Here is a 26,957-nt window from a genome sequence, read left to right as displayed (position 1 = left end):
CAAGAGAGTGCTGTTAGTGAGTATCGTTTGTGACAGGTGATAAAGCTAACTGATATGTCTATTATTTTAGACAATGATCTTTTTAATGATCATTTTCTCATGAACCCATTTGGGATTAGCAGTGTTTTTGAGTCCATTGACAAAGAGTTTCATGTTGTTGAAGATCGTGTCCCTGAAGAAATCACTCATGTTGTTGAGGATCACGCTGTTGAAGAAATCACTGAGATTAAAACTTGCCCGGTTGTTAGAAGTTTTATTGGATCTACTTTCAAGATGACTGCTACTTTGGAGGATACTACCGTGGATGTTCTTCGAAGGCCGCTCATGTTCAAAGATGACTGCATTTTGGTGACTCCTTCGTTGGTTCCTCATGGAAAGTGGGGAGAACATGAATTAAATTACCTCGTTCGAGATCTTGCATTGCCTCTCAATCCAAAAGAGGTTGTTGACGTTAAGTATGTAAGCAAGGAGCAAAGGAATTTCATCAGGAAATTCAAAAAGGTGAAGATGAAACTGCACCAGCAATGGAAAAGGAACAAGCATGGACCTTTTAATAAGAAGGCAAAAATGAAATGTTTTGTTGTAAGCCTAGCTGAGACTTAGACCAGCAGGCAAGTTACAGTTTAAGTCGTCCTGATTAAGAATATAGTTTCTTGTATATCGTGCTATAGTATATATTTGTTATATAGTTGGAATTAAGGGGGAGTGGTAGAAAGGTATTAATTCCAACTACCCTCTGTTAATGCAGAAGTTAGATCAATCTAGAGAATACAGCAGATGTTCAAAGTACAAGTTCTAGAAGTCAGTTAGGTATGGTAGAAAGTCCATTTCTCCATTAAGGGAGGATGTGAGAATAATGCAGAAATGGTTAGTTATGAGTGGTTGAACTGAATTAGTTTTAGGTGGTAAACAGAATTAGTTATGAGTGGTTAGGAATTAGTTTGTGTTTTAACCTATATAAGTGTGATGTAATTGAGCAAAGTTATTAATGAAATTGTGCAAGTTTTCTGTTTTAAGTTCTATTCACATTAATTAGCATATTATCTCCCTCTTTAACATATTATCTCCCTCTTTCGACTAGCACAATGCAAGGTTCATAGACCTTTGTTTGAATCTATGAGTGTCTCTTTCCCTTGAATTTCAGATTTCAGACCATATCAAGTTTAATTTCAAACCATATAAAATTTAGTTTTGACCCAGCAAGGACTACCGCTGCTTGCAGGCCTTGTTATAGTCAAAATTCAATGTCCATTCTTTGTCAACACAGTTTTTGCCACTTTCATCTGGTCTTCTCGTTGGATTCACAATTATATTGAGGGGTGAATTGGTAGAATGAATTTTTTTAATTATTTAAATATTAGAATATAATAAAATATATAGATTTTATAAATTAAACAAATAATATAAGATATATTTGAAAATTTTTACGAGAGAAAACTCAAAACTTTTTTATATGAAAGATTTTGTAAGCACCAACTTACAAGAGACACCAATCACCACAGCTACATCATTTGTAGCAGACACCAATTTCCACTACTGCAAATATTTGTAGGAACCAACCTACTTCACTGAATTTTCTTGCTTCTTTACAATGTCTATTAGTTGCTTCTTCTTTCACTAAATCTACTTACTACTTCCTTAACCAAGTCTGCTAGTTTTTTCTACCTTCACTAGCTCTATCTTTTACTTCTTCCTTTATCAAGTCTATATTTATTTTGGTTTCTACTCAAACATAAATTTACACAATAAATATCCAATTTTACAAATCTGATGCAGAAATATCTACCATAAATGCCTAAATATTTCCTCTTTTATGCCTCCAAATTTCATATTCTGAAACATCTCATCAAGAAAAATTATAACAAAAATACCCAATCGACTTGTGCCAAGCATGGCATGCATGACTTTATAATAATAAATAGAGAGTGACATTTAACAGAGTTATTTTTGTTCAATATAATATGCTATCTGTAAATCTATTCAAACAATTATTTTAATATGTTTATAATTTTGGAATACGCATAAAGACCAAGATCTCATTATTTCAGGACAAATATGAGCTTCAGTTCAATCTAGCATAGGAAAACTTTTCTGATAAATTCTCTTACACTCAATCTAACAGAGCATAAAAGAATTTAGAAGTGAGCAATTTGTGTTTCCAGAAAGTTTTGGCCAGTAGGTCCACCGGGTGGGAGCAAGGCCACTCTCACCACATTTTCTGCTCCTTGAACAGGTGAAATATCGCCGGTATTGAATGTCATGGAAGTCCTGACGTAACCAGGGTGCACGCTGTTAACACATGCCTTTCCTTTCAGCTCCCGAGCCAGAAGACGAGTGTATGCATTCAATATCACTTTGGATAGAGAATATGTTGGAACCCTAACCGGCCACACGCTGTCCCTCAGGTCTGCACCTCTCTCAATATCCTCCATGTACTGCTTCACAATGCAATCTATAAACTCTTCACTAATGTTTTCAATGTCTGAAAGTTGCTTCTGCAATGTTTCACCTCTCAAAAACTGTTAAGGAAAACAAAACAAATCATTAATTTGTTAAAAATTTACATAATACTTTACTCCACAGCAATCATCAAAATCACTAATTGAACAAATGACTTTTTACTTCAAAAAAAAACCATTAATTAATTAGTTATACCCTAAGTAGGCCCAAGACAGAAGACACATTGACTATACGTGGTCCAGCAGCAGAAGGCTTCAGAAGTGGAATCAGGGCTTTGGTTATTCTCCTTGTACCAAAGTAATTTGTATCCAGGCCTTCTTTGGCAGTCTGGCCATCCTCTGTAATCCCCTCTGCCCACAAGCCATCTACCTGTGAACCAATTGCATGGTTGGGGAAATTAATTCTTAGTTGTTCTAGTAACATTTAGAGAGTAATTACAGATTTTAATAGGGTTCAGAAGAAAATCAAACTCCAATAAGGTTGCAATACAATTATCTTTCTAAAATCCATCTGGCTCTTCTCCAGCAGATCCCAGTCGAAGTTCGTGCCCCCTACTGCCGCATTGTTGATCTGTAATTTAGCAAAGAGATCTCTGTTAATTCCATTGACACCAACTAGAGAATTGAATGGTGACCCATTAATCTCTAAATCATGGGCAGAAAGAAAGAAAAAATTCATGATCTCTCTCCCCTGAGCTATATCCTGCTATGGAAGTTTGAATATAGAGATGCCTTGAATGATTTTTTTAATTTTTTTTATAAACAGTTCACAGGAATAAGAGCTAGAGACTAAATCTGAAAGGATTTGGATGGCTCTAAAAGATCTGGTCGAAAAGAGGACAGTGACCGAGGATCAACTTTAAGAAACTTATGTGTCTTCAGAGTTGTGTTTATTTTTCATAGATATAAGGCTCTTACTATTAGCATGTCGTTCAAAATATATACTTAATAATAGGAGTCTCAGTTAGGCGGTGATCCAGTATTGCATGTAGTTCGATTCTCAGTACATTTATATATCAGATTTACTTGAAAATGTTGCACAAATGAAGGAAAGAAACAGAAACAGAGGATCAAGACAAGAAACCGAAACTGAATTCTTGGATCGGACTGATTTTATTTAACAATGGGTTTCACCGCTTTTCATTTCATGGGCAAATGCCTGTTTTATAGTTACATAACTAATTAACCGTTACAGATTTATTCGTTACAAGGAACTGTCTATACCTAAATTTCCTAAATCGACTAAATCGTTGTCAAAACTAACAAACTCCACCTTGACAACAATTTTCCCATTCATCATCTTTCCTGCAAGCCAAGAGAAGCTAAACACCATCGCAGCTTCTCTACTATAACTGGCTTTGTGAATATGTCTGCACAATTTTCTCGTGTATGGACCTTTTTAAGAGCTACTTTTCCGCCATCGATCACATGTCTCAGAAAATGATACCTTACATCAATGTGCTTGGTTCTGCTATGATAGGCAGGGTTTGTAGCCAAGTGAATAGCGCTTTGACTGTCACAAAGTACATTCACTTTCTCTTGCGTCCTTCCAATCTCATCGAGCAAACCCTTTAACCAGATTGCTTCTTTACTGGCATCTGAAGCAGCTATATATTCAGCTTCGGTAGTGGACAACGCAACTGTTTCTTGAAGCTTTGACATCCAACTAATTGCTCCACCTGCAAGAGTAAAGACATAACCTGTAGTAGATCTTCTTTTGTCCAAATCACCTGCATAGTCAGCATCTACATATCCACAAACTGATCCTTCACTACCATTAAAGACGATGCAATGGTCACTTGTGCCTCTTAGATATCGAAGCACCCATTTCACTGCTTGCCAATGTTCTTTACCTGGATTTGCCATGAACCTGCTGACAACTCCAACTGCATGTGAAATGTCAGGTCTTGTAGATACCATCGCATACATTAAGTTGCCTACAGCGTTTGCATATGGTACATGAGACATATACTGTTTTAATTCATCAGCTCTAGGACTCAAAACCGAAGAAAGCTTAAAATGGGAAGCTAAAGGAACATTAACAGGTTTCACATTATTCATAGAGAACTTTTCAAGTACCTTCTCCACATACTTCTGCTGTGACAACCAAAGCTTACCATTTTTCCTGTCTCTGTGTATCTCCATGCCCAAGATATGTTTTGCTGCTCCAAGATCCTTCATATCAAACGTCCTAGAGAGTTGAGCCTTTAACCTGTTGATCTCTTCCATGCTTTTGCTTGCAATAAGCATATCGTCAACATACAAAGCTAAGATAATGAACATGTCATTGAAACTTCTGAAGTACACACAATGATCATACTCACTTCTTATAAAGTTTGGCTCACCATGAAGGAATCAAACTTCTTGTACCATTGTCTGGGAGACTGCCTCAGACCATACAATGATTTCCTGAGCTTGCAAACTAATCTTCTGCTGCGACCTCGTACAAAACCTTCTGGTTGTTCCATATATATCTCTTCGTTCATATCACCATGTAGAAAATTTGTTTTAACATCTAACTGTTCTAACTCAAGATTAAGCAACGCAGTTAGTGCCAACACAGTACGTATAGAAACAAGTTTTACAACTGGAGAAAAAAATCTCATGAAAGTCTATACCTTCAACCTGAGAATACCCTTTCGCTACCAGTCACGCCTTATACCTTTCAATACTACCATCAACTTTCTGTTTTAGCTTGAAGACCCATTTACATCCAACAACACTTCTCCCTTCAGGAAGCTCTACAAGATCCCAGGTATTGTTCTTGGCTAAGGAGTCCATTTCTTCTTCCATAGCCATTTTCCATTTCTCGCTATCTATATCATCTCCTGCTTCCTGATAACAAGAAGGTTCCTCATCTTCAGTAACCAAAGCAACAGATGAAGCAGAATCTTCATACCTTTTGGGAGTTTTCCTTTCCCTTGTAGACCTTCTCAGAGCGACTGGTTGCTGAACTGGTTCAGAAACTTGCACTGGTTCAGAAGCTTCAACGGCTTCCTTTGTGTCTTCAACACCTTTGTCTCCAGAAGTCTCTCCTTCCTTTCAACTGTCACCGAAAGATCTAGCCTCCAACTGAACTCGTTGACTCGGCGATACCTGTTCTTGTTCAATTCTTTCAACATTTGATTTTAACAAAGAGGATTCATCAAATGTTACATCTCTACTAATGACTATCTTCCGCAATGTAGGATCCCACAACCTATATCCTTTCACTGCATAGTCATACCCAACAAAGACATAACATTTTGACTTTGGATCTAATTTTGAACGCTGATTTTTCAGAATAAGAGAATAAGCATCACAGCCAAATATCCTCAAATGAGAATAGTCACAAGACTGACCTGTCCAAACTTCTTCAGGAATTTTACAATCAATTGCTACTGAAGGTGATCTGTTAACTAAATAACAAGCAGTAGATACTGCTTCTGCCCACAACTCCTTTTGCAAGTTAGCATTGCTGATCATGCTTCTGGCTCTTTCCATAAGAGTCTGATTCATACGCTCAGCAACACCATTTTGCTGAGGAGTATAGACAGCAGTTTTGTGTCTAACAATGCCCTCATCCTTACAGTATTGTTCAAATTCAACAGAAGTGAACTCATCACCATTGTCAGTTCTTAGACATTTAATAGATTTGCCTGTTCTTTTCTCTACCATTACTTTAAATTGTTTAAAGACATTGAATACATCAACTTTCCTTTTTAGCATATAGACTCAAACTCTACGAGAGTAATCATCAATGAACGTTAAAAAATACAATGCACCTCCATATGACATAACAGGGGAAGGCCCCCACAGATCAGAATGAATGTAGTCTAAAACATCTTTACTATTATGATTGCCAACTTTAAATCTCTGTTTACACTGTTTTCCATACACACAATGTTTACAGAAATCTAAATTCAAGGATTTCAGACAGGGAAGAGATTTACGTTTCATCAGTATGTGAAGACCTTTCTCGCTCATATGGCCCAAACGCTGATGCCACAGACGAGTACCTGCTTCTTCCTTTTCTGACGCAACCGCTGCTTCACCGACCTGAGTACTTCCTTTTAACCTGTAAAGATTTCCGACCTTTTCTGCCTTCATAACCACAAGGGCACCTTTGAAGACTTTCAAGACGCCATCCTGACCTGTAAACTTATAACCATCTGAATCCAACACTCCCAAAGAGATTAAATTTTTCTTCAAATCAGGTACATGTCTAACACTAGTTAATGTTCTAACTGTGTTATCATACATCTTAATCCTGATATCTCCCATCCCAACAGTGTGACATGACATATTGTTACCCATAAACACAGAACTACCGTTTACATTTTCATACGAAGTAAACCAATTTCTATGTGGGCACATATGATGCGAAGCACCAGAGTCTAACAGCCAGCTATCAAAACTCTGAGAGACATTACATTCAGGTGAAGTTTCATCTATCGCACACAATTCTTCAGTAGATAAAACTTCGTCTACCATACCTGAATCAGCCTGATTCGCTTCGTTCTTCAGGTTTTCGGATTCCTTCCGTTTCCAACAGTCCTTCTTCAAGTGTCCAACTTTACCGCAGTTCCAACATTTTGACTTACACTTCTTGCCCTTCGATTTCGATCTGGAAGACCCCCTTGGTTTGTCTCCTCTTTCCTTTGAGCATCCTCTAGCGACCATGGCTTCTGATGCAGTTGTATCAGTGCTGGATTTCCTTCGTACTTCTTCAGACAGAAGAGCTCCCACGACTGATTCAAACTTCAAAGAATCAGCAGAGCTGAAGCTGATTGAGGTTACGAAGTGATCCCATGATTCAGGTAGAGAACACAGCAAGGTTATGGCTTTATCTTCTTCCTGTATTTTGACTTCCATATCTGTTAATTGACAAATTAGTGTATTAAAAACATTCAAATGTTCTGCAACGCTTGAACCTTCTTTCATTCGAAGACTGTATAACTGTCGTTTCAGATAAATTCTGTTGGTTAATGATTTTGTCATATAAAGGTTTTCAAGTTTTTCCCACAAACCTGACGCCGTAGTCTCTTCAACGATGTTGAAGAGAACTTCATCCGCTAGACATAACCGGATGGTACTGAGAGCTCGGGCATCCAAGTCCTCCCAGTCTGAAGTAGTCATGGTTGTAGGTTTCTTAGTAACCCCATCCAATGCCTTGTGCAACCCTTGTTGCACAAGCAGATCCTTAACCTTCAGTTTCCAAAGAGCAAAATTGCTCTTTCCGGTGAATTTCTCCACCTCGAATCTTGCATTCGACATCTTGGCCATTTTTCCTCCTTCCTAGGGTTTCAGTCTTTAAAAAAAAACTTACCCAAATCAAACAAAAAAAAAAACAATTTCAAATCCTTTGTTTCCTTTCACCCTTTAAATTTCTGTGAATTTCTGGGAAAAATAATTCTTGCTTTCCTCCAAATTAAAAAATTTCTGAGTTTTTTTTTTTTTTGGAAAAAAAAAATAATTCTTGTTTTCCTCCAAAGTTAAAATTTCTGAGTTTCTGGGAAAAATAATTCTTGCTTTCCGCCAAATTAAAATTTCTGAGATTCTGGGAAAAATACTTCTTGCTTTCCGCCAAATTAAAATTTCTGAGATTCTGGGAAAAATACTTCTTGCTTTCCGCCAAATTAAAATTTCTGAGAAAAAATTCTCAATAAAGGAAAAATTTACCCGATTCCACACGCCAACAAGCAGGCTCCTCCTCTCCTTCACGCAGGATACACGCCAGGCTGCGGGCAGCATTCCTCTGCGTCCCAGTTACACAACAAATACAATCGCTCGACTTCTGCGTCCAGACTTCATGCAGGCAGAGAGGATACACGACAGGCTGCGGGCAGCATTCCTCTGCGTCCCAGTTACACAGCGAATACAATCCGCACAATTGCTCGACTTCTGCGTCCAGACTTCATGCAGGCAGAGTCTCTGCGTCCCAGTTACACAGCCACGTTCTTCAACAGGCAGACTTCCCAGTTACACAGCCACGTTCTTCAACAAGCAGACTTCCCAGCTACACCTCGGCTCTGATACCAATTGTTGCACAAATGAAGGAAAGAAACAAAAACAGAGGATCAAGACAAGAAACCGAAACAAGACAAGAAACCGAAACTAAATTCTTGGATCGGACTGATTTTATTTAACAATGGGTTTCACCACTTTTCATTTCATGGGCAAATGCCTGTTTTATAGTTACATAACTAATTAACCGTTATAGATTTATTCGTTACAAGGAACTGTCTATACCTAAATTTCCTAAATCGACTAAATCGTTGTCAAAACTAACAGAAAACCCTCGAATGACATCTTTCAGAATTTGGATTCAGCTGCACCCAAAAATTGGCATCCAACATATAGTATGCACTACAGGCTACAGCATTTGCTCAGTGTTGTACTACATTTGAATTGCATAAAAGATAATGCCAGTCTGTATGTAAGAATATATTTAATATTATTAATGGTATTATTTATTATAGTTAATATTTTATATTATTAAATGAGGTAGCAAGTGTTGAAGGAGTTTTCTATAATTTTAGGGGATAATTGTATACAAATCTATATTGAGCCTCGATATAGCCTCAAATAATGTAATTGAAGTTAATGGGTTTGCTTCAATGTCTAATGTCAACCAATTTCATTAAGGTTTGAGATTGACCACACGGGGATTCATTGATAATTATCAACCTCATTCTCCAAAGTAAAACTCCTCGATATCTTTAACTAGCATCCATAGTTACTTGAATTAGAATGCAATAAGATAAATTGGAAATTTTGTATTGCTTCCAAATTCCAGGAGGCCAAAACCAAACAGTAGATAAATATGTAACAAATAAGGAAAATGCAAGAGTTCACCCCATTAACCCTAAAAAATATGATCAACCTATACCTTAGATCTCCCTTGTTCTTTAATTAAGATATTGTCATGTCTCATTGGATCTTCCATAAGAAGATGCCTCATAAAAGCCAAGTGGAGAGTTAGTTGACAAGACCCTTGCTCCTTCTCCACATGCTCTTAAACTCGACCTCTTTTAGTTATGATTCCTCTTGTAGGTACATGGAGCATTTGGATTATAATCATGGTGAATATTCATTACAGTTGGCAATTTCATTTTTCCAATTCAAAGTATATATGTCTTATTTTAGTATATTTTCCTTGCATTGTGTTTGGTTTGCTTTTATTAAGATCCTTGGTTGAGTGTTTCACTTTATTCCCATTTTTGGCCAACTCTACTAGTTGACACATCCTTGGTCAACATCCCTTGCAATTCTTATGGACCCTATCTCTTTAGGGTTTCTAATCCAAGTCTCCCAAATCTAGTTTATCCCTGCTTTACTCTCTCAAGTCTCTACCTATCCCTGTTCACTTGATTTTGTCCTTAATTGGACTATGCATCCCCCTCTCAACATCAAAATGGAATATTTAAAGCTTCAAAGAATAAGGAAATTGAAGGAAATACATAAGTGAATTCAAGACCTAAAGCAACAAATGAGAAAGACCTTTCATTCTAATAATAGAGTAAATATACTCATCTAAATGGAGAAACAAGAAGGGAGAAAATTTGATGCCGAAGAAACTGCTAATGAAGGATATTTGATGCGGAAGAAACAACTAATAAAGGATTGGAAGAAGGAATATGGCATAAATCTATTTTAATTTCAAATTTATTAAATATTTAAAGAGTGTCATTTTAATTTTAAATTTATTAAATATTTAAAGAGATTAATAAAATGTTTTTTGGATTAATCACATTATTAGGATTTGGTCTATTTTCAAATTTATTAAACATCTAAAGAGATTAATAATGTCTTTCGGATTAATCACATAAGTAGGATTTAGTTTACCTTTGGAACCAACTTTATCCTAAGGATGAACCACATTAATTGGTTCCAAATCCTAATGTAATTAATCCGAAAAATATTATTATTTACAATATAAATCACAAAAAATATATAATCTAACATTTAAAGAGATTAACAAAAATAAAATTTAATACAATATTCATTAGAAAAAAAATATAACATAAATTCATGCTAATTTCAAATTTACTAAACATCTAGAAAAATAAAATTTGATATAATTTTCATTGGAAAAAGGAATATGACATAAATCCATCATAACCTCAAATTTATTAAACATCTTAAAAAACTAAAACTGAGTACAAATTATTTGGACTTAATAATAAAATCGGGTTATATTGGCTTAACTTGTACTGAAATTAGATAGTAGTACAAAATTCCAAAAATTTTCCTTATAATACAAATATAGTAAGGTTATCTTACTTTTAAATATCTTTGATAATACCCATTATATTTTCAATACTTTAAAACTCATTAAAAAAACCAAACCCCCCGATACATCATCATTGCCAAATTTTCACTACCTACACGCCCATTAAAAAAAACCAAACCCCTCCCATTCATCCTCATTGCCAAAATTTCGAGCAATGAAATATTTTCTAAATTTATTGAGCATTGTTGAGTTAAAATTCTTCTTAAATTCGAAACAAAATAGTTAAAAGAATGCTATTTTGAATCTTTGTTTACCATATTCAATTGTATTGTATTATTATTTTAAAATTAAAAAATTATTAACTAGAAAAGCAAATTACATCAAAATGCCGAGAAAAAAAAAAAAATCATATTAACTATAAAAAACATCAAGATGCCAAAAGCTTCCTAGCATATCCCAGGAAGATTTCCAATTATTGTCACTAAGGCTTCAATTATTCTGAGTAGTAGTTTTTATTATTCGAACAGAGCATGTGGTTAACAAATAAGCTGCCCAAACAACTCGCTGTCGGCCTAATATAGTTTCCTGGTTTCCACTCTTCATGTTCTGTCACACTGCCTAGATGTCACACTGCATTGCTTCTTATCAATAAGTATTATAGTCAATTAGGGATAAAATGTTTAATAACAATATTTCTTAGGTCATTATCTCTAAGACTTCGCAAAACTAGTGATACTTTGAAGGCCGGATATAAAGGGACTGAAAATAATTGTAAAAGTGCAGAATTATAGATTTGAAGACTCTAAAAACATAACTTTACATTTTATATGATAAGGAAATCAAAAACCAAAACAGAGAAGATAACTAAATAAAAAGGAAAGCTGTTTTCTAAATGACAGTATATCAATATTTATTTAAACATTGATACATAAAAGGAAAACTGTTTTCTAAATGACAGTATATCAATATATATTTAAACATTAATACATATATTGTTTTTCTAAAAACAAAATCATTTAGTTTCCCGAGTGGATTCAAAGATCAGAAAGAAAGATTACAAAGGAAAACATAAATATAACTTTTAGTATGGATATTTCCACAGTCAATAAATTGTTGTTGATGAAGATTTTTGGAGAACTATGTATTGTAATCTATTAAACTTCAAGTTTTTGAAAATGGATAAAGGGTTAACCCAAAACATTGGACAAACCTGTGATCACTAACACACTCTACTCCCAATATCTTCATCCACAACAATAAATAAAACTTACCAAAAACACCTTCAAAAGTAATTTAAGTCATGTTAAGCAAGGGCAGGCAGGAATTTTATAATAGTATACAAAGATTAAATTTGCAACCAACAATGTCATTCACAGGTTATTGAAGGTGAAAACATAATCTTGCAATTAAATGAAAAGCACATTGCTAAATTCATCTGGCATAGGAAGCTGGAAATCTTGGCTTAGTTCTCAATGAGAGTGCTGATCTTATCTCATAATTGTTTCTGTATCATTTTTGCGATTCCAACAGGGTAGTAATTTCTTCTGACATTCACATTCCCCATGGTGGTTACCGTCACAGATAAACGACTGTCTCACACATCCTCCATGGTGGTTACCGTCACAGATTAACGACTATGTCTCATGGTTATCCTGTATCATGCATTTTAACTAAATATATAAGAGGGTTCTCCTCAAATCATGTCCTCCACGTACGAAGATGCTTCTGATTTTAAAAAATCAACCTGAAATGCTACTATATAACAAACCCTCCATATGAAAAATCTAGCGTGACATCTCATTTGATAGCTGCTGGATCAAAAGCTGTCTAAAAGCAAAAGTAGCCTAAAAGCATTAGGTTCCTGATTCTGGAAGTCCGGATCAAAAGGATGGACACAAATTACTCAATAGTACAATACAGAAAGACAGAAACAAGTTAATTGGAGTTATAGGGACTGGTTAAGTGGAATGATTGTTATTTTATTTACTTAGATTCAAATTTTGGCTAATAACAAATTGAACTTGCTTAATAATATGTTAAACTTTGATACCTTGAAAAATATTGTTTTGAGATTTCAAAATCTAAACTCTCACTCTGAAGCCAATTTCAATTTCTGCTGTAAAGATATAGGAAATAGAGATCCACATACTAAAACCAGAACTGGCCAACCATGCAATAAAGATGGTTTTGCTGATATTTCAGAAATAATCAAATGGCTTCAACCGCTCAGGTAAACTCCGAAACCGGACTATAGTATCGCAAATCCATTGTAAGGACGCTCAGGTAAACTCCAAAACCTGACTGTAGTGTCGCCAATCCATTGTAAGGACGTTGCATTGCATTGTAGAGCTTAGGATAATGTCACCCAAATAATCTTTGAAGCTATTGTTTTAAGAATAAACGATTAGATTGCTTATCTCTATAATGCCGGTGAGTTAAATGCAATTCTAACATTTTCTTATGATGTATGTCTGCATTGTGAATGTATGGATGCAGCCTCCATAATCAAACAAAAGGTAGGCACATTTCAGAAATAAGGGAAGCACACCTACCTTTATACTTACCGGAACAAGGGCAGAGCAGGAGGCAGAGCCTCAAAACCAAAGAGCAGGGCATGCAGCGAAGCCGTCAGAACCTTAGATGAATGTGAAGGTACACAAAAATCCTTCTTGCGCCTTAATGAGCTCTAGTTTTGGTCCATTATCATTCTCGCATAGCTGCTTTCCCATATACGTTTCTTTGTCTTGCACGTTTCCCTGCCTTGCATAGGTGGAAGCTAGGAGGGTAAAAAATCCCGCCCAAACATAGGCGTATCACTATTCATGCACCGCACAAGCAAAGACTTGAAATATCCAAAGAAAATTAGTTGTGTTATTCCCCAACAACAATAAATGCCAACAAAAGAAGTAAACTCTTCAATTTCTCTAAATTTCTCGCCCATCTTCCGCTGTCGGTTTCTGCGATCTCCCACAACAAAAGCCAGCCAGCCAACAAAAGAAGTATAAAAGCCAGCAAAAGAAGTAACCCTTTCAATTTCTCTCAATTTCTCGCCCATCTTCCATTGCCGGTCTCTGCGAATATCCCACATCATATCCAGTCTCTGCGAATTTCCCACAACAAAAGCCAGCAACAAAAAAAGCCAGCCAGCCAACAAAAAAAGTAAGAGGTGCCAATGAAGGACAATGACCAAACACGAGGGCAATACATGCAGTAACCATGTGGTATCTGGTCTGGTTGCATGCAGTGTGCGTGTCCCTAACATATATATCACTAATATATCTAAATAACCCAAACATTTAATTGAAATGAGTTAGATGAGTTAATGCCAGCATTAGTTTCACAATTGAAAATGCCAAGATCACATATCAAAAAACATGAAAATAACATATGGTTCTGGCTTCCCTACCTCGGAAAGAGGCCAAATAAAATGGCGAAAAAAATTTCGCTATGAAAAATATGTCGGGATTCTTAAAACTTTGGTTATTGAAAATCTTAAACAGGTCAATTAATGTTAGTGAGCATCCTATCGATTACTATAGTCCCTGCCTAGCCTGCGGCAGGGACTAATAAGAGGAATTAGTCAATTAGGCGGTAGTCCAGTAGTGCAGGTAGTTCTATTCTCAGCACATTTATATATCAGATTTACTTGAAAATCCCCAACGACATGATTCAGAATTTGGACTCAGCTCCAGCCAAAAATTGGCATCCAACATATAGTATGCAACTACTGCATTTGCTCGGTGTTGTTCTACATTTGACTGGCATAAAAGATCATTCCAGTCTGTATGTAGGAATATATTGACTGATTTTTTTATATAAATTGTTAGGTTTGGATCTTTCATTCATAATTCATTGGTTGATAAAATGTTTAATAACAATATTGCTTAGGTCATTATTTCTGTCTTTGTAAAATTAGTGATATTTTGAATGCCGGATACAGAGGGGCTGAAAATAACTGTAAAACTGCAGAAGTATGGAGTTGAAGATTCTAAAAACATAATTTGACATTTTAAGTGTTAGAACTTATTTTATATGATAGTGAAATCAACAGCGAAAACATAGGAGATAACTAAATGTAAAGGAAAACTGTTTTCAAAATGGCAGTATATCAAAATTGATTTAAACACTAATGTATATATTGTTCTTCTAAAAACAAAATCATTTAACTTCCAGAGCTAACTTCAAAAACTCAAAACAAGGATTACAAAGGAAAACATTAGAACTTCAACCAAAAAGTGTTAAGAGTTAGTAAAATTGCAAGTTAAGCCACGTTTAGCAAAGTCAACCCAAGTAGTTGAATTGCCGTAGGAATTTTATATTATAACATACAATGATTAAATTTGCAAACAACAATCACCTTCACAGGTAGGTTATGGAAGGTGAAAACATAATCTTTCAATCAAATGAAAAACAAATTGCTAAATTCATTTGGCATAGGAAGCTGGAAATCTTGGCTTAGCTCTCAACGAGAATGCTTGTATCATCTCATAATTGTTGTTTTATCATTTTTCCGAATCTAACAAAGTAGTAATTTCTCCTGACCTTCACATTCCCCATGTTTACTCTCACAGAGCAGAGATTATGTCTCATGGTTACCCTCACAGAGCAGCGATTATGCTCATGGTTATCCTTTATCCTGCATTTTAACCGAGTATATTAGGGGGTTCTCCTCAAATCAAGTCCTCCAGTTACGAAAGATGCTTCTTATTCAAAAAAAACACCTTGAAATGCTACTGTATAATAAACCCTCCATATGAAATATCTAGTTTTCATATCATTTGCTGCTAGATCAAAAGCTGTCTAAAAGCAAAAACTAGCCTAAAAGCATTGGGTTCCTGGTTCTTGAAGTCGGCATCAAAAGGATGGACACAAATTACTCAATAGTACAATACAGAAAGAATGAAAAGGCTAAGTTGAATTGCTGTTATCCTACCACCCAGGTTCAAATTCAGCTAATAACATGTTGAATTTTGACATCTTGAATAATATTATTGTAATGGCTTTAAGTCTAAGCATTTTGTTAGTATAATTGTGGTAATGACTTCAGTCTATCTATTCTATGAGTATAATTGTGGTCTGGCCTGATAAGAGCATTGTTGTAATGGCTTCAACTTTAACCTATAGTTTTAAACCTCCGATTCAGATTCAGAACCGGCCGAGGGTCGACTCTGACTCCAACTCGGTATCGACTCAGCGTAATTGATTTCAATGACTTGGTCATTGTAAAAAATACAATAAATATTTTATTTTTTCTAATGAAAAAAACATATTTTTAAAGATTTTCATTTCATGTTTCCAAACTCAAAGCATTAGAATATAGAAAGAAGACAACATATGATCAAGTATGCTCATGAAAATATCTATTATATCAAAATGACACCCAGTGCACTGTCTAATACATGTAATATACAGAGATCAAAACAAAAACAGATAACCAAGGAGGCTCTAAATGGCCTCTACAACAAAATATCACTAGTCATACTACTAAACAATGCAAGATTATCTGGCTCAAACTCTGAATCAGAGTCAAACGGACAAACCCATCACTCATCCTCACTATTGCTTCAGAAACCAACTCGAACTCTTCACAAACTCCCCACAAATGTTCACACAAATGCAATGAGATAGTTGTGAGTAAATGTGAAGGGGTTGGGTCACTTTTATAGACTTGGGAGAGGGGTAGAGGCATTAAGGAAAAAAAAAAGACAACAACCAAAAAATTGAGTTTGAAGTCTGAGTTGCCGCCTTTTTTCCGGCAGACTAGCTCAGCCGGTTTAAGAAGGGCTCGACTGAACCGGCCGAATCGGTGTCCGACTTGACCGGTTCGGTGATGGACCAGCTGCTGAACTGGTTTTTCAACCTAGCCGACCCGGGCAGGGGTTTGACTCGGTCTACTAGGGTGAATCTGATTCAGACCAGCCCAGTTTTAAAACACTGATCTAACCATTTTGTGAGTATAATTGTGGGCTGGCCTGATACGAACATGTTGTAATGGCTTCGAGTCTAAGCATTCCGGCAGTATAATTGTGAGCTAGCCTGATATGAGGGAAAAATAAAAGAAGAAAAAAAGAGACCAATTTCCTCTAGGGAAAAGAAAATAAATAAAGAAAGAAAAAAACATATATATATACAATATAGAATTTCAATCATATATACCATATAGAATTTCAATCGGCTAAGTATTCAGTAAATGACTCTGGCTGGAAAGGTAAACCAAATATGATTTAGAGTGAACCAGAAAAATAGGAAATAGAGATCCACATACTAAAATCAGAAAGTAGAAGATCAAAACCACACAACCTACTCAATTGGTCAAATTGCAAACAGCATATTACAGACAGCAGAGTCATAGAAATTATACAACAGAGAAATGACAGTAAACTCCACTAAACTCTGCAACATAATTACTTAGTTTATCCATTCCAAAATGCCCCTGCCATTGTGAAAGAGCATACATTCCATTGGTATATGGGGGACGAAGTAGATCAATTATAGTCAAAACGATGAAAAGAAAGAATACCAGAATATCAAGGCCACCGAATTCATTCTTCAACCATTGGGCAAATTCGGTAACACTGTCATCCCTCTGTATATCGAGTGTATGAAACACCACATTTTTTCTTCCTTCTTCCATGAGAGCACGGGATTGTGGAGACAAGTCTTGCTGCTGCCTGCAACGAGCAGTGAGAACAACAGTGATACCTTTGTCTGCAAGTAAACGAGCGATCTCCAACCCTATTCCTCTGTTGGCCCCTGTTACCACACCCACTGTCTCTTTCGTCCAGCATTCATCTGTTGCGTCACACGAGGATTTATCCTATCATCACAAATTAACAGTTTGTTATATATTTAATCGACATGATAAGCTACCAACTAACTCTCTGTCGAGAGCATGAACTCACCATTTTTGTTCCGCGAAGATCTTCTAAATGCTTAGAGATAGAAAGAAATTAGGAGACTGGAGCAGTATAAAATGAAAGATAGCTACTATGCCCTTTGAAAAAATGATGGTTGGCATTGGAATTAATAGTGCGTATAGCTCTCAATCATATGATCCTCCCAAAATTGGACCACAGTATCTATGGGGAGGTGTGTCATTGAGTTATTCTGCTAAAAGTCAATCTCAGGGAATGAGGTGGGAGGGTCGCAAACAGAGGAAAAGTAAAAGAGAAACACTATATTCGTTGTACTAGAACATTATTATTATTATTATATTTGTGGTGACTCAAGATGGCGGCGGAGTAAGTTGACCTTCTAGACTGCAGACTATTATATTTGGGAGTTGTCTATAATGCGATATTTTGAAGATTCCGGTGACGGAATCCGGCTGAAGAATTGAGGTCAAATCTTGATTTCTTGCAGTTAAAATGGTTTTTTAACTGCATATTTGGATTCAGCACCCTGAAAAACCCCTGGGAGGCTTTCATTGTGCAAAAACTAGCTATCAAACTTGCGATTCCAATAATTCCTGCCAGATTTCGACCGGAAAAATCCGCTGGAAAGGCTTTCAAAAAGTCGCGTTATAGACTACTGCTTATATTTGTGGTGACTCAAGATGGCGGCGGAGTAAGTTGACCTTCTAGACTGCAGACTTTCCGTTTGTCCTGGTTCATAAGTTTTAGCTGTGTTTTTTGAAGATAGGAAGAGATTTCCGTTCATCCCTGCTTTTCTTTTTTCCTTTTTTGAATTATAAATGACCTTTGGTGTGAGGAGATTTATAAATGTCATTGGATGGTTATATCTGGAACATTTCAGATTCAACAATTTTTATATATGGATATTTAATATTTTTTATAAAAATATTTATATATTATTTATTAAATTAATTAATTAATCTTTATTAGTTTAATTATTTAAATTGAAATATCAGGAAAAGTAGTTTTAAGTATGAATTTTCGGAGTTTTTTTGGATTTTTTTGTCAGAATCTAGTGAAAAAAGTGTGGCTAAATCTTGAATTGTGTTATTTAAATTATTTTTTGATCGGATATATAGATTCAGCCCTTTCGAAAACCCTTTTGTCACTTCTATTGTGAAGAGTTCCTCTCTCGTGATTTCAATGAACCCCCACCAGATTTTAGACAAATTAGGTCTGAAAATAAACCGGAAAACTTTCCAAAAAATAACACTTAAAAAGTATTTGAAGTTGCCATGTTTTAAATTAATTATATTAAAATATGATATCGTGTTTAAAAATTGAGAAATATTATTTGGGTGAAAAATAAAATAAATGTTTATTTGTATATTGAAAATTTTAAATAATTGGTAATGATGATGGTGGTTGTGGTTAATGCCTATTAAAATTAAAATTGGTTTATCAGAACTTTAAAAATGTAAAAAATTACTTGGACGGTTTTAAATTTTATTTATATACTTTAAAAACATTAAGAGAAGCCTTTCAAAATTACCATAATTTTGATGAGTTAAAATGTTAAAAAGGTTAGTGTTGTGATAAATCTTTTGAAATTGAAATTTAATTTCGGTATAATCAAGGCATTGTAAGAGAAGGAGTTTTTCATATTCAACATTTTTTAGTGTCACAAAAATAACAAATTCATTTATCCCACCTCTTAGTATCACAAAGATGACAAATTCTTAAGGAATTATCCAACAACTAATGTTGCTATGAAACTTATGAGAATGGGTTCTTATTTTAGTAATGTTGACTTTCTTTTTTATACTAGTCAAAATATAAAGATAATCACCATTGTAAATCCATCTGAAATTTCTATGCATCAACTCCATATTAAACGATGAAGTACACAATCACACTCATTGAAAAATAAAATAAATATTTATTTGTATATTGAAAATTTTAAATAATTGGTAATGATGGTGGTGCTTGTGGTTAATGTCTATTAAAATTAAAATTGGTTTATCATAACTTTAAAAATGTAAAAAATTACTTGGACGGTTTTAAATTTTATTTGTGTACTTTAAAAGCATTAAGAAAAGCCTTTCAAAATTACCATAATTTTGATGAGTTAAAATGTTAAAAAGGTTAGTGTTGTGATAAATCTTTTGAAATTGAGATTTAATTTTCGTATAATCAAGGCATTGTAAGAGAAAGTGTTTTTCATATTCAACATTTTTTAGTGTCACAAAATAACAGATTCATTTATCCCACCTCTTAGTATCACAAAGATGACAAATTCTTAAGGAATTATCCAACAACTAATGTTGCTATGAAACTTATGAGAATGGGTTCTTATTTTAGTAATGTTGACTTTCTTTTTTATACTAGTCAAAATATAAAGATAATCACCATTGTAAATCCATCTTAAATTTCTATGCATCAACTCCATATTAAACGATGAAGTACACAATCACACTCATTGTAGCCCCTTACAGTGTCCTGTGTATCATGTCCAACAACGAAGGTTAGATTCTCTGTCATTGCCTTTGTTCTCCTTTCCTGAGTACCCATTCCCCTGAATTGGCCTTCCTCGCTCCAATTTCTCCCTATGGTCGGGCTGCTCTCAGTGTTTCCTCCCCTTATCCTAGATAACTGGGTACCCTTTATAGTCTTCCCCATTTCCCAGATTGTTTCTTTATCCTCCTCGGGCTGTCCCTGATCATCTTCCTTGCAGCAACCTGGTGGGGCTTTGCCTTGGTTTCTGCGGCTTCTTCCCATTCTGTGCCCTTCCCCTGAATTTTCCTTCGACCCTCCTTCCTCTTCCTTGCTGCCATCTTTAAAGGATTTTTCCCCCTCTGATATACTTCTCCCTCTCCCTGCTACTCCTAGCTCTCCCCCTTCTTCCATCAGACTACCTGCGGTTAAGAAAATTACAGGGTTCGGCTTTACGAAAACATACCCGGACCTGTGCATCACCTCAGGTGAAACCAGCTTGTCCTGCGCTCCCACTGTCTTCCTCCTTCGCTTCTTAATGACCACTCTCACTACCCTCACCTCTCTTATTTGCCTTCTACCATCTGTCTCACGTCTCATCATTCTGTTACCATCGATTTCTGTTGTTTCTTCCCCCATTCCCCTGTCAGCTTTGTTCCTCGGGGCGTTGTCCCATCTGCATGTCGTCCCCGCGTCTTGTTTTATTATGGAAGTGTTTGGAGGCCGGCACTGCCCTCCATTCCCCTCCACGATCTGTTCCCACATCATCTTCCCATCTCTCATCCCGATCGGGGGCCACTTGTGACTATTACCTTGAGATCTGGTCGTATTATTGTCATGGTTGATAATTGCTTTGAGGGACTCCCACCTTTGATCTTCCGTATGCATCGGCCATATACTATCCACTTCCCCTTTTGTTCATTGCATCCCCAATTAGCAAGGAATTCCGCTGCCTTATTGCCATCTCTTCTAGTATGATTGATAATCTTGTAGCTTATTTTTTTCATGAGTGTTTCCATGTTTTGAATAAGGCCTGTTGTCCTCCATCTCTGCGCTACTTTTTCCCAGTCCTTTCCATTATTCAACTTTCTAAGCATCTCTATCACTATCTTTGAGTCCCCCTCTATTTCCAGATTATTGTATCCATTTGTGATCGCTATTCTTAGTCCTTGGTGAATTGTTGTTAAATCCGCTTCGTTGTTGCTCATAATGCCTCCATGATCTACGTACACCCATCTTGTCCTCCCTTGATGGTCTCTGAAGATGCCTCCAAATCCTGTTGGCCCTGGATTTCCTTTAGAGGCACCATCAAAGTTAAGTTTGATGAAGCCGTCCTAAGGGCGTTTGAAGTTGGTAGGGCTACTAACAATCGTTACCAGATCCTTATGTTTTTGGGGATGAACCATTCCTTGTTCTAGATTGAGGTATGTCAGAATCTTACCTTCCTCTAGAGTTGTTTCCTAGTCTTCTTGATTCCAGTTTTTCGTTAAGATTGTTTCCCTTATGTGGGTTTCGGTTCTTTTCTAGATCAATTCAGGAGCCATTTCTTTATCTTGAAATATCCTTCGGTTTCTCTCTTTCCATATCATCCATATATTTAAGCCCATCATTAAACTCCAGGCTCTTCTTACCACCGGGATCAAGAATTGGCCACGTCCCCACTAATTAATAGTTTCTTTTATGCTTTGAGGATCTCTATTTGTCTTCTCGAATAGCTTGTTGATTTCATCCCATTGCTGCTGGGCAAAAGGGCATGAGTTTAGAAGATGTTCCTGAGTTTCCTGGGCTTGCTTGCATAAGCAGCATCTAGGGGGTCCATGGATTCCACGCTTCTGAATCTGGTCCCATGTCAGGATACGACTCTTCCCAACCAACCATAAGAACATGGTTACCTTTGGCCACCAGCGACTCTGCCATATTTGTTTCCATATGGAAGCATTTTCATCTTGCCCTTGCTGCATGGTTAGATGGTAGGCTTCTTTAATTGTGAAGGTTCCTGTCGTAGATTTACCCCATCTTAATATATATGGACCTGTTCGAATGATTATTCTCCTAGACTTCATTTCTGTTGTGTATAGCTCTCTTTGTTCGGTATCTATGTTTCTATCCCACACCTCTAGGTCCTTCCAAATTCTCGAGGTTTCCTCCTGTCTTCCTTCATGCCAGTAATCTTTTACATGATTCAGTCCTTCCTCCTTAGCTCTCTGACATGTATTCCTGAGGCCCTCCATTTCCTTCAGTTTTGCTCTCTGCTGCCAAGCTTCATCCCAGAATTTAGTTGATTGCCCGTTCCGGATTTCCCAGAATGCATGTTTGGAGATCATATCTCTGTTTTGACTGGCTAAGTTCCAAATTGTAGAGCCTCTTGGAGATTCTTCCAGTCTTAAGAGGTCTTCAATTTTAGTGGGCATGTTGTATTTTTGCATCCAGATTCTTTTCCATAGGTCTCCTCCTCCCTTCATCCATCTCCACCACAGCTTCGCTCCCATTACTTGATTCAAGATGTATGGATCTCTTAGCCCTAATCCCCCTTCCGCCTTATTTTTTGTCAGGCCTTTCCACGATATCAGGGCCCATTTCCTCTGTTGTTGTGGTCCTCCGCAGATGAATTTTTTGAATATCTCTACCATTTTTGTACATGCCCCCTTTGGAACCGCCGTTGCCGACAGGGGGTAAATGGGAATTGCTTGTAGGACTGATCTCAGAAGCACTTCTCATCCTGCTATGTTCAAGGTTCGGGAGGACCAATTTTACAATCTATTCCAGAGTTTTTCTATGGTATGATGCCAGTTTGCCATCCTGAGTGGGTTTAGGGCTAATTGTGTCACCCAATTTCAAATTGAACTTCCTCTATATTCCAAAGAATTGCCAAGCCTCCTACACTACCTATAGCATCATGTCCCATTACTTCATAATGAGGTTGATATCTCTACATTATTTCTTTCAATTTCTGTTCACTTATTTTGGTTTCCTGAATAATCATTATACTAGGTTTGTCTCTTTTCAACCTGTCCTTTAGATATCTCTGTTTCCCTTTATTGTTTAACCCTCTAATATTCCACGTTGTAATTATCATTTATTTAAGTGGTTGTTGGAATACCTCTGATAGAGGTATGACCCGCCCTGAGTTGACTAACATTTCTCCAACTATTTGGATGGTTTCACTCATAGGTCTTATTCCTCTTTTCCTCCCTGCTTTTCCAGTGTTTCCCGCTTCCATGCTTTGTCCTCCTTGTGTTCCTAGTTGTTTTGGTTGATTTGCTACGGCTGCTCCTCCTTTCACCTTATATTTTTGGAACATTTTCTTGTATAATTGTTTTTGTTCTTCCGGGATGAATCTTTCATCCAGATGACGCCATTCTTGCAGAAGTCTCTTCATTACTTGTTCTTCTTCACTTCCTTTTTCCTTTTGTGGGTCTATTTCCATTTCAGATGAGTCTTGGGGAGTTCCCAGGTTTCCTCCTGCTTTCTCTTGTTCTACTATTGTTTGCATCGTGTCTTTTTCTACAGCCCTTTTTGTAGGTTCCCCTGGTTCCTCTTCACTGGCTTCCTTCTCCAAATCCATTTCCTCCTCCTGTAGTACTCCAAACTTGTTTTGGTTTTCTCTGATTACTGTTTTGACAGATGATTTTAGATGGACTGATCCTTTTTGAGATTTCCTTCTAGTAAGCACTTCTGTGAACCCTTCGTCATCCTCCCTATTTGGGTCTGTCTCTTTCTGTTCCTCCTTCCCCTGTTCTGTTACCTCTCCAGATGCATTCATGGGACATTGTTTAATAAGATGACCGTATTTGTGGCATCTTCGACATCTAAATGGGATGTGCTCGTAATCCACTGGTTGCTGCCAGATCTCATCACGGTACTCTACTTCGATATACTCTGGTAACGATTCTGTGATATTCATGTATACACAGACCCTGGCATAGGACGTGTATTTTCCCCTTTTGGTGGTCTCCACCACTTTAACAAATGTCCCAATCGTGTTTCCTATCCCTTCCAGAATCTCTGGATCCCAGAACTCGATTGGGAGTCCAAACAAACTTACCCAAATAGGCGCCGCCAGCATTTTCTCCTTATTTGGGTTATAGAATTCCTCCCAGTGCCTCATGAATAGTCCGGCGTTATTTAGGAAATATGGTCCCCCCTCAAAGATCCTCTCCTTATCTTCCAGGCTAGCCAAAATGACCGTAAAAAAACCCTTTGCCCCTAGTTTTAAGTCTATATGTCCCTTGGGCTTCCATCGCTGCTGTATCTATTTGGCCAAATATTTCTCAGGCAACCAAGTCCCCACAAACTTACAGATCAGGGCATGATCCTTCATGTATTCTCTATATTCTTCAGTTTATTGTTTGGAATTACGTACCTGGGTTTTTTTGTTGCTCTGGGCAGGCATCTACTTCCCAACCTTGTCTGCCAGCAAGCTCCCATGACCGGAATATCCTTATTACTCCTACCGGCACCTCTGTATCCCTCGTCTCTACTAGTCTCACCCGCTGCTACATTTTTGTATGAGGGGATCTCTCCTCTCCCGTCCCCATCTGTCATTTCTCTGTCAGTCCTGCCTTTCTACGACTCCCCTCACTGCTTCTTGCCTCTGCTCTTCTCGCCTCTCTAATCAGATTCAAGTAGCTTCAAGCTTCCTCTGTTCTCTATCCCAGGAACAGGATTGCCAGAAGCGGTCTGTGCGGGAACCCTAACCCTAGTTGGAAGCCCTCATCGCTTTCTCCGCTACTCTCCCAAACTCGTCACCAATACTATCTTTATCGTCATTACCACAATTATACTAACAAAATGCTTAGACTTAAAGCCATTACAATAATATTATTCAAGATGTCAAAATTCAACATGTTATTAGCTGAATTTGAACCTGGGTGGTAGGATAACAGTAATTCAACTTAGCCTTTTCATTCTTACTGTATTGTACTATTGAGTAATTTGTGTCCATCCTTTTGATGCCGACTTCAAGAACCAGGAACCCAATCCTTTTAGGCTAGTTTTTACTTTTAGACAGCGTTTGATCTAGCAGCAAATGAGATGAAAACTAGATATTTCATATGGAGGGTTTATTATACAGTAGCATTTCAAGGTGTTTTTTTTTTAAATAAGAAGCATCTTTTGTAACTGGAGGACTTGATTTGAGGAGAACCCCCTAATATACTCGGTTAAAAAGCAAGATAGAGGATAACCATGAGCATAATCGCTGCTCTGTGAGGGTAACCATGAGACATAATCGCTGCTCTGTGCAAGTAACCATGAGGAATGTGAAGGTCAAGAGAAATTACTACTCTGTTAGATTTGAAAAAATGATAAAACAACAATTATGAGATGATACAAGCATTCTCGTTGAGAGCTAAGCCAAGATTTCCAGCGTCCTATGCCAAATGAATATAGCAATTTGTTTTTCATTTGATTGAAAGATTATGTTTTCACCTTCCATAACCTACCTGTGAAGGTGATTGTTGTTTGCAAATTTAATCATTGTATGTTATAATATAAAATTCCTATGACAATTCAACTACTTGTGTTGCCTTTGCTAAACATGGCTTAATTTTTAGGCAATTTTACTAACTCTTAACACTTTTTTGTTGAAGTTCGAATGTTTTCCTTTGTAATCCTTGTTTTGAGTTTTTGAAGTTAGCTCTGGAAGTTAAATGATTTTGTTTTTAGAAGAATAATATATACATTAGTGTTTAAATCAATTTTGATACATTGCCATTTTGAAAACAGTTTTCCTTTACATTTAGTTATCTCCTATGTTTTCGCTGTTGATTTTAAGTCTCTGCTTGTGCGGTGCATGAATAGTGATACGCCTATGTTTGGGCAGGATTTTTTACCCTCCTAGCTTCCACCTATGCGAGGCAGGGAAACATGCAAGACAGGGAAACGTATAAGGGAAAGCAACGATGCGAGAATGATAATGGACCAAAACCAGAGCTCATTAAGGCGCAAGAAGGATTTTCCGTGTACCTTCACATTCATCTAAGGTTCTGAGGGCTTCGCCGCATGCCCTGCTCTTTGGTTCCAAGGCTCTGCCTCTTGCTCTGCCCTTGTTCTAGTAAGTATGAAGGTAGGTGTGCTTCCCTTATTTCTGGAATGTGCCTACCTTTTGTTTGATTACGAAGGTTTCATCCATACATTCACAATGCAGACATACATCATAAGAAAATGTTAGAATTGCATTTAACTCACCGGCATTATAAAATAGTGCCAGAGACTGCATAAATATAAGCAATCTAATCGTTTATTCTTAGAACAATAGCTTCAAAGATTATTTTGGTGACATTATCCTAAGCTTTACAATGCAATGCAACATCCTTACAATGGATTGGCGACACTACAGTCAGGTTTTGGAGTTTACATGAGCGTCCTTACAATGGATTTGCGATACTACAGTGCGGTTTTGGAGTTTACCCGAGTGGTTGAAGCCCTTACAACGGAATTGTGACGCACAGTCAGGTTTTGGAGTTTACCCATTTTCTCAATAGCCAACACACAAAGGTTTTGCACTTCGTTGCCAGAGGAAAGCCTACTGACAATGCCGCAAGCCATCATTGAAGATACCCCATTTATAGGTCCCACCTCTTCTTCAAGTTTTCACCTCGTCTTCAAGTTTTCTTGCTGCCCTGAGCACAATGTCAGTAAAGACAGGTCCGAGAGACTTATGCCCAAGCCTCATTACCCTTCTCTTAAAAGCACCGGCTAGGACCTTTCTTTCACCCTTTACTTACTGCCTCTTTACCCAACGGAATTTAGCATAACGTAGGCACTATCCCCGTGAACCTTTCACCCCTGCCTTCCATTTCTAAAAGCAAGCAAGCAATGGCTCAGCCTAAAAGCCATTGATCACATAACGCTGTAGCAGCCAGCCCAGACCATCAATCTGAGCAATTGTAGCTTTTTTATCCTCCCTAGTTGCCTATGCGAAACGTCTTCAAA

The 26,957-nt window shown here is 36.9% G+C and overlaps 1 protein-coding gene across 1 annotated transcript; it reads right to left on the bottom strand.

Annotated features, from left to right (window-relative positions):
• Positions 1 to 1,876: 1,876 nt before the first annotated feature.
• On the bottom strand, positions 1,877 to 17,736 carry LOC149220098 (short-chain dehydrogenase/reductase 2-like). The gene is made up of 5 exons (XM_089384654.1): positions 17,577 to 17,736; positions 17,195 to 17,491; positions 2,950 to 3,030; positions 2,656 to 2,829; positions 1,877 to 2,519 (listed from the first exon to the last, which is right to left on the bottom strand). Exons 1-5 carry the CDS (start codon positions 17,577 to 17,579, stop codon positions 2,136 to 2,138), a joined length of 939 nt encoding a protein of 312 aa, XP_089240780.1. The 5' UTR covers positions 17,580 to 17,736; the 3' UTR covers positions 1,877 to 2,135.
• Positions 17,737 to 26,957: the final 9,221 nt, after the last annotated feature.

Source organism: Pinus tabuliformis, chromosome Q (assembly GCF_031772625.1).
Source record: "Pinus tabuliformis cultivar Carrire ecotype Pingquan chromosome Q, CPIR1, whole genome shotgun sequence".
In the NCBI taxonomy this organism is placed as follows: Eukaryota; Viridiplantae; Streptophyta; class Pinopsida; order Pinales; family Pinaceae; genus Pinus; species Pinus tabuliformis.
This window is presented reverse-complemented; position numbering and strand designations above follow the sequence as displayed.